Raw genomic sequence first — 14,340 nt, 5'->3', positions numbered from 1 at the left:
AATGTCACAGTCCAATTGTTAATGGGAATACCTCTATTTGGTCTCAACCATGGTGTCCCATATGGAAGGAGATGCATGATTGTTTAAACCTTGAAGAATCGGATTACCAAATCCCAAATAAGGTCTCTGATCTTTGGCTCCCAAACTGTAAAAAGTGGGACGAAAATAAGATTATAGTGCTCTTTGGTCAACGTACTTTGCAGGTTGTTTTGCAGATTCCTCTTGTGGTGAGAGATGAGCCTGATATTTTATATTGGAAGCCAGTCTCTAGTGGCATGTGCTCAAACAAAAAGCGCCTATAAAATGCTAGCGACAGAGGAGGCAGCAAGAAACACACCATCTAACATTCCTATGCAGGTGCTGGAGATTCTTAGACACGTATGGGCAGATAAAACAATTCAGCCTCGTGTCAAAACGTTCGTGTGGAGGTTTCTCAGACTCGCCCTTGGGATAGCTCGCGGGATCCGCAGGATTATTTGGACGATTGATGAGAATTGCTCTCGTTGTGGAAGGCCTGAAGACGACAAACATCTTTTCTTTGATTGCAGCTTCGCTCGAGCGGTATGGTTTGCGTCACCTAGCGCATTTAGTTCCCAAATTTTTTTAGGTTTGGCCACTGTTTGGCTACTGTAGCACTTTCATTTGTATTTGGTAATTAGTATATAATTATGGACTAATTAGGTTTGAAAGTTTCGTCTCGTGATTTCTCACCTAACTGTGCAATTAGTTTTGTTTTTCGTCTACATTTAGTACTTCATGCATGTGCCGCAAGATTTGATGTGACATTTTAGGTTGAAAATTTTTGGAATCTAAACAGGGGCTTAGAGTTATGTCTTACCCCAGGCAGGCCATGGACTTCATTGTTGCCGCCATATTGTGGCAAGGGCCATCTCAAGCTACTATAGGTATAATTTTCTCCATCATGTGGTGTTTATGGAAAGCTCGTAATGATCACAGATTTAATACCTTAAATTGGTTGCTTGCAAGAGTGTTGCAAGAGGCAAAGGCCATTGATGGGGCTTACAATCTTGCATTTCAAGATGATACTCGGTCTGTTCGCTGGTTGGTTTCTAGGCTGGTTTAGGCTAGCTGGTGCTGGTTTGTTGTGAGAGGAAAACACTGTTGGCTGACTAGTTTGGGTTGGCTGAAATCAACAAGCGAACAAGCTGACTATGTCTGAGCCTACTCCACAGGCTACTACAACTCCCACCGTTGTAGAGGCTTCTCGTTTTGCTACCTTGCAGGTTCATGAAGGCCCTAAAATTTCCAATGATGCTTCTGTTGACTCTCAAAATCTAGTTGCACGCAATCAAACTGGAATTGTGAAGTATTTCCCATGCTTTTTTTTTCAGGTAGCGATTGCGCAGGTATTGGAACCCTTGGAGGCTAAAGCATACGCCCTCCTTTTTGGTGCCAAGCTAGCTGCTGCACTCGATCTTCGGGATGCAGCTTTGTTAACTGACAGTCAGGTGGTGCCTTCCGCCGTGCTTGCTTGATTACCACGTTCTCATCTTGGACATTGGTCGCTGCGTCCTATTATTGTTGAAGTGCAGGACATCAACCAAGCAAAAAGCTATTCGATGATCAAAATTGGTAGACAAACAAATAAGATTGCTGATGCTTTGGCAAAGAGTAGGACGGCCAATCATCCCAACTTCGTGCTTTACCAGGCACTTGCTCATTCCCCAACACGTAATATCAAGCATGTGCTAGAAAATTTCGATTGGGGTAACGTGATCTCCATCTCTGTAACCTGTCTGTCACTTATTTGTAATGCAACGGAAGTTTTAAATTTTCAACCAAAAAAATTCATATGCCTGTGTAAATGCATCAAGGGTCATTGTTTCGATAGTTACTTCGTGACCTTCGCCTGGAGGTGTAAGGTGTTACCCAAGAAAGTTCAGAACCCGAAGGTTGGTTATTCAGGACAAACCATGACTGACTAGTATTTGTAATTTTTATCCAAGATAAACATGTACGTGTACTTATGAGCCATGACTGGAGAAATTACTCACATTTTTTCTTGACAGACAATGTGCACTGTAGTGATATCCCCTCAAAATGGAAAAGGGGGACGATACACTGCTGACACTTCGTACGGCAGAAGCCGTTGTAATAAAACTCAAACATAGGTCCAGACTTCATTGCAAGAAAACATCTCATGGTCGACAGGCTGACCTTACTTCATTCTGTTTCCTCCATGGACTAGCTAGTGCTACATCTCAGGAATTCTTCATGAATCCATGCAGGGCTTCTAGAGACGCCACGCCATGCTGGCATGACACGGTGGAAATACAGATGATGAAGAAAGGACCATCTGACGGTGGCATATTCCTCTTCTACCCAAGTAAAGTCGAACTAGCTGTGGGTGTACACAATAATTCAAACTTGCAATGCAGTGTACCATAGAGTGTTTCGCTTTCCCAGGCTGTTCTCTATATCATCGGCATACAGTGTACCACGTAGAAACCATATGCCAAGATTGCTATCGCCTGGACAGTCCTGCCTAGGAGTGCATCCTGGAGACCTGTTCAGACAATCCATCGACGCCGTCTTCCATTTCCTCAGGAATTTCATCATCCTAACAGAGAAACCAAACATGAGTGGTGGGGTCACTACCTAATCTCTAAAGTGAACAAAGGAAAAGGTACAGCTTGCATGCAATAAATCAATCAAAGATGTCCTTTTGCACATCCTTTCTTGATATTGACAGTGTGCATGCCATAAAAAAAAAAGACATTGATAGTGCAAAGTTTGCCACCCTGCCTACTTGCCACCAGTTGAATTCAGGCAGTTCAGCGTTACCTCTGGGTGTTTATTTGTGACAACGACGCACTTGGAAGCACTTATGCTTGCACTCTTCAGGTAGCTCCGAGAGCTTAAGCTTGTGGATTTCACATCATTCATGTCAACATCTTCTGACCTTGGAGGGCTCACAGTAGTGCGGGCGACAGAATCTGCACTTCTCTCCTGGTCATTAATATGTTGCTCAGTATTACCATCCTTCGATACAACCACTCTTTCCCTGTCATACACAAAGACATGCAGGATTTAGCACGACTGAGAAGTGCAGTGGAGAACCTCTTTCTCCTGAATCATGTACCTTGGTAAAGAAGCATGCTTTCTTTGCAGTGGAGAACCTCTTTCTCCTTTGCTATAATGCTCCTCAAGATGTGCAAACTGCCGTTTGAACCGATCAACTCCACTGCAACAAGATAGTAGTATTAACAACCATACCAATCCTACTAGATAAAAGAATAATGCTAGATACATGCTTTATCAAATCCAGCAACTCCTTGCAATAGAAATAAAAACAGCATTTCACCCTTATAATGTTACAAAATGGATGATTATTGTTTCCTATAAACAATCCTTGTACTTTTTTTTGGTGTGTGGGGAAATAGGTTCCTGGCAGAAAGAGAGGAAGTGTAAAGTAGGTAAGATTTGAGCAAACGATCGTACTGAAAGACAAGCAACTTGACAATGAATGAGTAGGATCTAGGATGCAAGTAAAACACAAAGTATATAGTGAATTTTGTTTGATGTTGAAGTTAACTATTCCCATTGTATGGTAGTAAAACCTTAGAAGGAAAAACTAATGTAGTACTGCACCTTGGATAGAGGAAGCTAATCTGTTCTCCACCTTTCATGTACTCCTCCAGCATCTGTGGATGATACTCCAAAATCTGCTTGCATATTAAAAAAAAATTCTCAAGCACGGTGACTATACTTGTTTACACAAACAGGAAAATATATTAAAAGCTATTGCTCCCTACCTCTCGATAGATCAATTCTCTAACATCATCTTTGGCCAGCTTCCTTCTTTCAAATTCAAACTCAAGTTTAGAAATTGGGTGTCTTGATGGCTCACGTTCCACATTAGCAAGGGATGCAAAGTATGGATCAGCTAGAGCCTGAAATAAGATAAAATAATTTATTGTATCAAAAATCAAAATATCCGTATAACATCTTTTTATGGAAACTGTTAAAGCAAATCGAACGAAGGAAAAGAAAGTCTGTTCTGATTGAGTTTACCTCTTCTGCAGTAGGCCGATCTTTAGGATCAAATGCAAGTAAACGCTCTAGAAGACGAAGAGCCAAAGGATCAGCATTTCGAAATTTATGAGTAAAGGGCACAGGATATTTTTTCCGCATGCAGCTCAAGTATCTCCTGGCCTTCTCATTTCGAATCTGCAAAGATCGTAGACAACATTATGGATGTTTTCTCCGCATGTGAAATCTCTAGAAGGAGCAGACATCACAAAATAAACAAAGAAATGGAGCCTGAAGGAAATATTTCAGTGGCTTGCAATGGACTTTGTTGATAAAATGGTGCTTTAATATTATATTCGCATAGATCCTTTGTTTAGGGTCTGTTTTGATACACATGGCTAGTCACTAGTTGGGGCTAAAAAAATAGCTCAAATTAGCTATGGTTGGATAGCTAGTTGGCTAACAACTAGTTGAAGACTTGGCTAAAAAATTAGCCCATCTATTAGCTCTTTTGCTCTTTTGTTTGGATGCACTAGAGCTAATTTTTAGCTAGCATGTAATTAGCTCTTGTATCCAAACAGGCCCTTAGTCTTGTTAGCAACACATTAGCTACTTTAATGATATAATAGGAGGTTTGGGCAAAAATACAACAACAACAACAACAACAAAGCCTTTAAGTCCCACAAAGAATTGAGATGTAGTACCCGAGATAAGGTCTCAGATGATGGAGTTCCAAGAAGATCTGTTATAAGATCTAATTGGTGTACAACATTCTTCCCAGGAAATAATGGCCTTCCAGTGAGAAGTTCAGCAAATATGCTCCCAATGCTCCAAATATCAATTGCAGGAGTGTACTGCATATAAATTAAAACGTGTCAGAATTCGGATAGCTGTAACATAAGGATTTTGCAACATAATCTTGTCTAAACAAACTTTACACCTCAGTCTTCAGCACAGTTTACTACAAGAATATAAAGAATACATAATTGGAGGAGTATACTACAAGAATATTCACTAAAAGGGAAATCTGATGCACTACACAATTGACCACTTCATGCATTGGAAACTTCAAGATGCACAGGCATACACAGCATACATAGTGCTCTAACAATATTAACTTTAATTGCATTCAAGAGCTCAAGACATTACTTTGGAGAAAAAGGAACCACATAGTTCAGGTGCCCGGTACCACCTTGTTGCCACATAATCCTTCAAATAGAAAAGCAGAAGCACATTAAAAATAGGAAAGTGGAACATGAATGCTTCGATAAAACATCAAGAGTCTTACTGTCCAAAATATAGCTGAAGGGGCATCATTAAATGATGCACGGGCAAGTCCAAAGTCACATATTTTCAGTTTGCAGTCTGAGTTAGCCAGTATATTCTTGGGCTTTAGGTCGCGATGAAATACATTAGCTGCACCAATATAGACCATAAAGAGCACATTATAATAACAATAAACTGGATAATTTTCCTAAAAAACAATAAACTGGATAACCATGAGCAGATGAGCCCACGATAGTTTGAAAAATATAAAAACTGTCTTGGTAGATGGGATAGGTACAGTGTGGTTGGCACTAACTAATATACTTACCAGCATGTATGTACTTGAGAGCACGAAGAAGTTGGTACAGGAAAAACTGGTGATGTTCAGGGGTGAGGTCATCATTCGCCTTGATCACTTGATGGAGATCTGACTCCATGAGCTCAAAAACAACATAGATGTCCTGGAACTCCCCCCGAGAAGGAGGGAGCATGATGTGCTTAATCTCAACTATGTCTGGGTGACGAAGCAACCGAAGGAGCTTGATCTCCCGCAGTATGCGTGTGGCATCAGAGACGTGCTCAAACACATCATTGATCTTCTTGATAGCAACCCGCTCACCGGTGCGGGTATCTACCGCTGCAGCAACTACTCCGTAGCTCCCTTTACCAATGACTTCTTGGATCTGGTACTGGCTTGCCTCTCCGTACTCTGTGAAGAATTCCATTTCCACTGAGTTCTGTAAGATCACAAATTCAAGTACAGATTGGAGTTAACCAGAGATATACAGAATATTGGGCATCCAAAGAATGACTGGTTACAAAATACCTGGAGCGAAACAACCTATGGTTAAACTGAACAGTAGTGTATCGTTGAAAGCTATTCGTGAGCAAAGCAAATGACATGGCCGCATAACATGCATCTACAAGTTTATAAAGCTGGGATCTTTTACCTGGGCCATGACCAACCAACTAAAAATTGACCTTTTCACTGAAGACGCGGTCAGGTAAATTCAGTAGGAACGCATGCAAGGGAAAGACCATTTCTCATTGAGCCAGTGGAGTCCTCAACACTCAACAGCAGCAGGCAAAGGGAAACTGGAGCTAGAGGTGCAGATCAAGTCTACCTTATTAGAAGCCCGGTGCCCTGGTCGGCTGGTCAGATCATCAAAAACACAAGTGGGCAACTTGGAAAAGAGTTCCTCAGGATCAGTATAACGCGGGACGATGCCAGCAGTTGCCGAGATATATATAGCTAAGTAAGCTAACTGAAGTTTGACGACGCAAGACGAGAGCACCGTACTACAACTACAGTAGGAGCATATCTATAGGGACCAGAAGAATTCACACAAGTGCTTGAATTGAACATTTCATATAAGTTGAGAAATCGGAACAAAAGCAGCCCCGATCAAAATGATAAGCACGGATCAGATCGAAGATACAAAAGCATTACCCGCACAGCTCCCCAATGCATAATAAGCGGAAGGAAACGAGGCGCTCACTCCTACACGGCAAGAAATTGCACAGCACGGGAGCAACCAAACCCCATAAAAATCCGATCTTGGCAAGAAATTTCCCGTGTCCGCGGATCAAGGAGCACGAGGAGGAAGGCAGAGAGACGTCCGGCGGCCCCCACCCAGCCCCACGCACAGAAGCAAGCAAGGCAAGGCAACGGAGGCGGGTCCACTCAGTCGCTCACCTTCCTGTGGCTCTCGACGGGCAGCGGCATCTTGCACTCGGGCACGCGGATGGCGCGGAGGCCGACGAGATCCGGGTCCTCGATGACCTCGAGATCGGACGAGCCGTCGTCCCCCTCGCCGGCGACGGACGACTGGTTGGAGCCGGAGGTGGAGCCGTTCCGGCGGTGGAACCAGCGGCGGAAGCCGTGGACGATCGCGCGCCCCCCGCCCATGCTCCTAGCCCTGCGCGCCCGACGGCATTGGCTGCCCGCCCGCTCACCCGCCTAGCTATATACCAATATACCACCACCAGTCCACCGGCTGCAAGCAAGCTTCTCCTCTCCTCCCGTGTCCCGTCCCTCCTCTACTCTCTTGCTGCCGTCAGTTACTGTTCCTACTCGCGGACGCTTGCTTCCCTTCCCCGACGTGCTGTTCCCGTCCAAGTCCAAGGGGGGATCCCCGAGCCGGGAGCCCGAGTCGTCGGCGCCGTGGGGACCGGGGAGTGGATTGACGGAAGCAGAACGCAATGGAGAGCGGAAAACGATGGGCGTGATGGGAAGGAACGGGATCTTATTATACCAGTTATTAGGATTGGATGGACGATTTCTTTTTCTCTCCTTTTCCTTCCCTTTTTCTATCGTCTGATAATGCGCTGAATGAATTAGTGTTCAGACTGATGATGGAGATAGTGGAGTGCAAATCTGGAGCTGGAAAAGGCTGTGCCGAATTGCCATTACCGAATTATAGTAGCTGCTAGAAAAAGAAAAAAAAATCCTAGCAGTAGCAATACACCTGCACCACTCGGCTGCTAGCCCGATGCTAGACCAGATCTTCTGCAGGTACATGGGCTGGGCACGCATTGCTCGCAAGAGGCAAGCTAGCATCGCGTGCTCCAGCTGTGCATGTGCTCACGTTGGGCCCTGCAGGCTGCACCTGCTGCGGTGCTGCCTACAACCGGCAACCGCGTCGTCATGGGATCTTTCCACTTGCACGGATGAATGACTCGGAGTGGAGCATGTGCAGAGAACATTCGCTCTCAACCACTTGCGCAGTCGAGGTCTTTGACCTGAACTGTCAGTTCCTGAAAACTGCATTGCATGAACCATAAAAAAAATTTGCGTTGCATGCAAAGGGTGAGGCTTCAATTTCTATGAGAGCGGTGGATGGCGGTGGATTCAGTCGTCTGCTCAAGAAGCGAAGGGTGCCTATCGGAGAAATGGGCAACGAACGAAGAAACCGTACCGGAGCATCATGACCGCGCGGGAGTCATCGGCTTTGGGAGCGTGCGTGCGCGACAGCGAGAGACGAAGCTGCTGCTGTGCTAATCACCCGGCTCGGTCAACGGCCACCGTGATTAGCACCGCATGACTTATTGACTGTATATCTGGTTCCAGATGGGTGATGGATCTGACATGGCAGTCAAATGCCAGGCGACGGCCGGGATCGGAACGGCGTTATTATTAGTATTAGTAGTCAGACAAGGAAGCAGGCAGCATGATTAGGCTTGCGCGGCGTGCATGACAGTGTTTCATGGTTGCACGTCAAGCATCTACTCCGTATATAATTCTCAAAAAAAAAAAAGCATGTACTCCGTATACGGTGTAGGGAGAAACACTGTTTGCCTCGTTGTGTTGTTCACTGTAGCGGCTTTGGTTCTAGCAAAAATACAGGATGAGAGGAGCATGAGAAACCCAGTTCCTAAGGGGTATGGCTCTCAAAGACGTTGTTTGGTATGGCTCTCAAAGGTTTCCGCTCCTCCTATTCACAGTAGGGCTAATGTAGCAAGAAGCCGCTTCATTTCCCGAGACAAAAAATGAACTCGAAAGAGAAGATGCCGGCAGAGACATGATTTGTAGCTCCGCCGGCACCTTGCTACAGCGTTCTATGGTGGCAGAACCAGAGCTGCAAGAAGTTATGCCAAACAACCCCTAAATCTTAGAGCAACTCCAACCAAGGCCCTACATGAGCCCTTGTCTCATTCTCAGAGCTCAAACACATGAAAAAGCTCTCCACCGAGCCCTATTTCAGCCTCATGATAGATGAGACACTCTCATTTCTCTCTCATAAACCCCTAAATGTAGGAGCCCCTCATTCTTTCTCCCATTCCTCATTTTTTCTCTTCCCATAAAACTAACAAGTGGGACCAATGACCCATGACAATACAGTGTAAATTTAGGAGATCAGTAGGAGTGCGGTGAAAAATAGGAAATGGAATATGGATGAACGACTTTTATCTAAAGGAATATGGGGTACAAAAATTGAGAGCTTGGTTAGAGTTGCTAAAGGTACGAATGGACAATGGATATATAAACACAGTAGAGTATTGTTGTGCTTCGCTATTTGTGATTTCTCTACACCTTTCGTATAGTGTAAGGTTAAATAGAGTAGAACACTGCTTTGGGAGAAGAAAAAAAAGGCCATATCAGCAAAAAGCCAAAAAGCGATGTCCCTGCCAAAAAGAAAGATCCGAATGCAAATCAAAATTACTCTCTGAAACGTCGTCTTTCAGAGATACTAGTATATTTTACTGCTATGTAAGGCTTCTTTTAAAAGGATTATGTAAAGGTTATTAGCTGACCGAGATGGACTCTGTGGGTACGTTCTTTCTTCCTGACGGTAGCAAATTTAAATTAAATTTAAATTTAAAGACATTTGTGGAACGACGTGCTAAGTGCTATGCGGTACACAGGGCCAGATGAATTGATGCATCAGTGCTTTTGTCTTACGTGACATGTTTCAAGGTTGCACGTCTGCAGTACGTCAAAGGTCAAATATGGCGTACTACGAAGAGTATGGATTCTACGTGATAGCTAGGTAGGTAGGTAGCTCCTATAGTTTAACACTAGCCTGTTCGGTTGGCTGGTTCGTAAAGAAGCACTGTTGGCTGGTTTGTGTGAGAGAAAAATGCTGTTCTGACTGAAAATTTACGATCGTTTACGACAAGCCACAGCCAAACGAACAGGCTGAGGTCATCATCAACATTCACCAACATGTGCATCAAGATTCAAGAATCACGAGGCATGTATGCTTATACTGTTTCTGAATGAACTGAGAAATAATCTAAAAAGAGAGAAAAAAAAACAAACATATGTTTCAAAGAGTATAGTATAATAAGAATAACAAACTAATATTAGCTGACCAACGACTCAACTTCGTGAAAACCTGGTAACGTGACTACTGAGACGACCTTTCATCAGACTAAACTAAAAAGACTATGGTGTACTGAGATCAAACCACTCCCTCGGGTGACTAAAACAAATCACATCACAACCAACGAAAATAAAACCACATCTGTGAATTGCTGGGCATAGTTCTACTGATTAGATAGCAGTTTGTAGATCTTAGCTACCTAGGTTTTGGACTCGGCATCGGTAGCATGATGTACTTGCATTTTCTTAAATTTATGCTATGATTTAACGAAGTAACTATTTTAATGGTAGACGAGGTGTCTATTAGAATCGAGACGCTTGTGGTGATCCTGATCTGCTCGCTTAGCCTCTCAAAGCTGATTACAAGAATAAGGTTTTTGCGTGTGCGCAATCGAGGCAAGGTAAGCATGCGTAGGTGTTTGTGGGCACTTAGGTTTGCATTTGTACCGTGCAACTTAGAAATAAGAAAGAACCTTATGCAACCCAAAATTCTTATCTAATCAGTGATGGTATGTACAATTTCTTAGTAGGTTCTCACTGAATTAAATTAACTTTTAGAATGGTGTTAAATCAGATTATATCAAGCTTGATCAAATCTATAGAAAAGATCTCTAATATTTATTACATTAAATTAGCACTTATCATTAGAGATATTATAAAATATATTTATATAATATAATGTATTAATTTAATAGCCTACCTAAACTTGCTTGGGACTGACAAACTTTGTTGTTGTTGTTATAATATATTAATTTAATGTTATGGATGTCGCTTTCATTTTACTTTTAAATTAGTTAAATACTAGGTAGCGTGCCCGTACGTTGCTACGGGATAGCTAACATTTTATACTAAAAATACACGGATCGCACGATAAGATAACAATCCTGTAAAAATTAAATATCAACGTTAAAGTTACAGTTAATCTAAAAAGCAAAGTTTATGAAATTAACAGTCACGGAGAGCGTGGTGTCACAGGCTTACAAACTCTACTTTACAGACTGTGAAGTGCCACGGTTAGGGTAATTGGCTTCAATGGTCTCATCCTTTTCTTCATCCTGCTTCATGATTGCAATTAAGGTATATGAAACATGGATGTCATTAATTCAGAACTGAAATGATATATAGCTATATAAAATTGTATTGTCTTTGTTCTACTTTATTTTTAAAAAAGTATTATATATTCTTAGTTTAGTTTTCTAAGCACTAATAATGAAATCATTTAGATTTGTTCTGTTCAATTCAATAACCAAACAAAAATAGCGATAATTATTTAGTTGATTTAATTAAACCCTAATTATGATGTATTTTTATATAGCAGGTACCCCGCGCGTTGCCGCGGGTTAATAGCCAGTTAAATTGGTGCCGAGAATGCCTCCTTACATGCTTATATTATTCAATTTCAGTGTGGAGAACATGTGGGTAAATGGAAAGAATATCAATAACCTTACAAAAGAAATTAATCGTTATATTGTTGTCGAAGATCTAGGACGCACTACATTAATCATGTCTGTGGAGCATGGCGGGCATCCAGCAGCTATGGTGACGAACGGATGGACCTAGTACGGTGAACTGTTAGTTGTGCCTCACCACCTGAGTCATGTAAATAGAGGAGACATCTGGTGTGGGATAACTTCATAAAGTATTATTCATGCCCACAAAATCGTGCTGAGTTCATAATGGCGAACGCTGCATATTAATACAGGTACCATAGGAAAATATAATTTATAGAAGCATAGGAAAAGAGAAGTTAGACGTAGCAAACGAATGAAACAGTAGCATAATTATGTGTATGATGCAATTTAACTGCTCAGGTGGAGCCGCTGCTAACGCAGAGACAACAGTTTTTTTTTGCAATATAATCTTGCAATGATCATGTATAAGGAGTATAGCACAACTTCGGCAGCTGAACACACGGAAGCTATCATAATATAATTGTTTAGGAATTTAGGATACAGTATAGTCATTATGTCCATGATGTAATAACTGTGATGCAGTTAAGGAAACCTTTGCTATGGGTAACATAAAAAATTGGTAATGTATCACACAATGATTATGAGAAGGATGTAGTGCTTGTTAGGGACTTCATGGCACATGATAAAAATCGAGATATATAGCTAATTAGGGAGTTGAATATGGCAGTGGAAGAGGTACACAGAATGTTCCAATTTCCTATAGCAACAGGCTATGGAACCATACATACAGGAAACCAAAGATGTCATTATAGTTTTTTAAGACAACAGAATGGTCCAATTTTCTATGGCAACAGAAAAATAATAATGATGTGGCGGCTAAAATCCTAATTAGCAAACCATCCAACCATAAAATTAACGATGCTCAGATTATTACCTTTTGCAGCCAGACTTCAAACTGAAATAGGATTGATCCATTTTTTCAGCAGGCATGCTCTGATCCTGCTGGGAGGAGCGGACGGGGGAGGGTGCGGGAACAAATGTATGGTCCTGTCAGGCTGTACCATGTCACAAAAACATATAGTGAGCCTCATAGCAGAGGTTAAAAAAAGGATTGCCAACAAAATAACATTCATGAGAGAGCACAGCGGAAAAGGTATTCTTTCTATTATTTCGTGACTGCTTTCAAAGAATGGGTTCTAGACTTGTATAGCATTTCAGCAAGGCAGCAAGAATTGCATGAACAAAATGAACATTTAGGCTAACTGGAAACCGAAGAACGACAATATGTAAGGAGTATCCTAACTCTTCCGACACGCCATGATCACAGATTCATTGTTTTTGTGGAGATTGCCTGGAAAAAAGGTTTCACCTGTTATCTCAAGATGGCATCAATGGTAACTGCACAAATGATGATGATGGGAGCTGTTAATAAGAAATCGTAAAACTGAAACAATATTAGCCAAAAAAGAGAGACCTGTTTAGGTTCAGCTCGCTGAACCAACAATTGTGAGCAGCGTCCATGTGGAAGTCCTCAATATATGTAGATTGCACCCTAGAAAATAAATAACAAATGCAAGCAGTGTGTATCATGTAAAATCAAATCCGTGTACTCTGTTTGCAACCTAATGAAAAGAAAATAAGCACAAAACCATAAATATGTTCCAAAGCAAGGCAAAGAATTGCATAGTGTGTAAACCTTGAAACGACATATTCAAATAATTAAGGATGCAATATGTGTACTAAAAGTATGCAACAGGAATGTTTGGAGGCAAGATGACTGTTCGCAGAGGTTGGGGATTGACCTAAACATCAGAAAAATTGAAAGGGACCTGCAAACTAATGGTATCATTATGCTAAAAAAATTCAGATGTTAAAATTATTGCCTGAAAAATTGAATTAGCTTTTGAGCAGTTGTACTTTCTCAGCATCATCAATGGGTGATGCCACCTATTGGTTTCATCAATCAATTTATCACCGAAAGGAGATGACCTATGTGCATACTGTGTATATTTTAGATGGCAGTTCATAGTGGCCAAACAAAAAATATATTTTATGACTGATCTTGGCAGCTGTTCAGAGGACCTATATTCTTTGTCCTATCTTGAAATGAAATTAATGGGTAGATGTAGAGGATAAGGCTCAACTGACAGAAGTAACTACTACTCACCTACTGGTATGACAGTGGATGCCATCTCTAATGAAAATAAAGATATTTTGAATATGAAGATCTGTAAATCGCACAAAAAATCGAAGCTTAGGCATAGATCGGAATACAAATAGCCAAATAGCATAGGTTAGGGTTTGGGCGCTCTGGTTTCTCGCAGCAGTAAGGGAATAGAAGGGGTGGGAAATACCTGGTGGAGCGCCCGTCGAGAGGACCTGGGCACCCGGCTTACGGTGGCGCGCTGCTCGCCGAGCAGCCGTCGTTACCATGGGGATGCGGATAAGCAGGGCGCGGGTCGCAGAGAGATGTCCCAACCTGTGCCCGCCGCAGCTGGTCGCACATGCGCTGGTGGCGGCGGCGGCGGAGACGCGGATGGGGACGGGGACAACAGGGGAGAAGCGAATGGGGTAGGTGGTGGGTTTCTGCGGAGGCCAATGCAGCGACGGCGGTGGCGGTGTAGACGGGGCCGCACGGGCGGAGACAGCTGGGAGGAGCGGACGGGGGAGGGTGCGGGAGACCTGGATATAGGACGCGCGGTATCGCAAGTTGGAGGGGCGGACCGACGGTGCGTGCAGGCGGCGGCGCAGATCAGAAAAAAATGACGCATCCAGGAGGGATCGAACCGTGGAGGGAGGCTGCAGGAGTGCGGGGCTGGCGGCGGGGGAGGATGGAGTGGAGCG

General features: G+C 42.8%; 1 protein-coding gene across 2 annotated transcripts; it reads right to left on the bottom strand.

Moving 5' to 3' along the window:
• Positions 1-2,086: 2,086 nt before the first annotated feature.
• Positions 2,087-7,484, bottom strand: LOC136525327 (mitogen-activated protein kinase 12-like). Of its 2 annotated transcripts, XM_066518328.1 has the most exons (12): positions 6,710-6,949; positions 6,384-6,581; positions 5,588-5,996; positions 5,282-5,409; positions 5,143-5,202; positions 4,698-4,847; positions 4,036-4,191; positions 3,777-3,914; positions 3,613-3,686; positions 3,104-3,205; positions 2,806-3,025; positions 2,087-2,581 (listed from the first exon to the last, which is right to left on the bottom strand). In XM_066518328.1, exons 1-12 carry the CDS (start codon positions 6,728-6,730, stop codon positions 2,507-2,509), a joined length of 1,731 nt encoding a protein of 576 aa, XP_066374425.1. In that variant the 5' UTR covers positions 6,731-6,949; the 3' UTR covers positions 2,087-2,506. The 2 variants fall into 2 exon arrangements, with proteins under 2 accessions (XP_066374425.1, XP_066374426.1); XM_066518329.1 differs by lacking the exons at positions 6,384-6,581; positions 6,710-6,949 and adding an exon at positions 6,956-7,484.
• Positions 7,485-14,340: the final 6,856 nt, after the last annotated feature.

This window comes from Miscanthus floridulus, chromosome 19, assembly GCF_019320115.1.
Source record: "Miscanthus floridulus cultivar M001 chromosome 19, ASM1932011v1, whole genome shotgun sequence".
Classification (NCBI taxonomy): domain Eukaryota; kingdom Viridiplantae; phylum Streptophyta; class Magnoliopsida; order Poales; family Poaceae; genus Miscanthus; species Miscanthus floridulus.
Note: the sequence above shows the minus strand (reverse complement) of the source record. Positions and strands in the feature narration are given on the sequence as shown.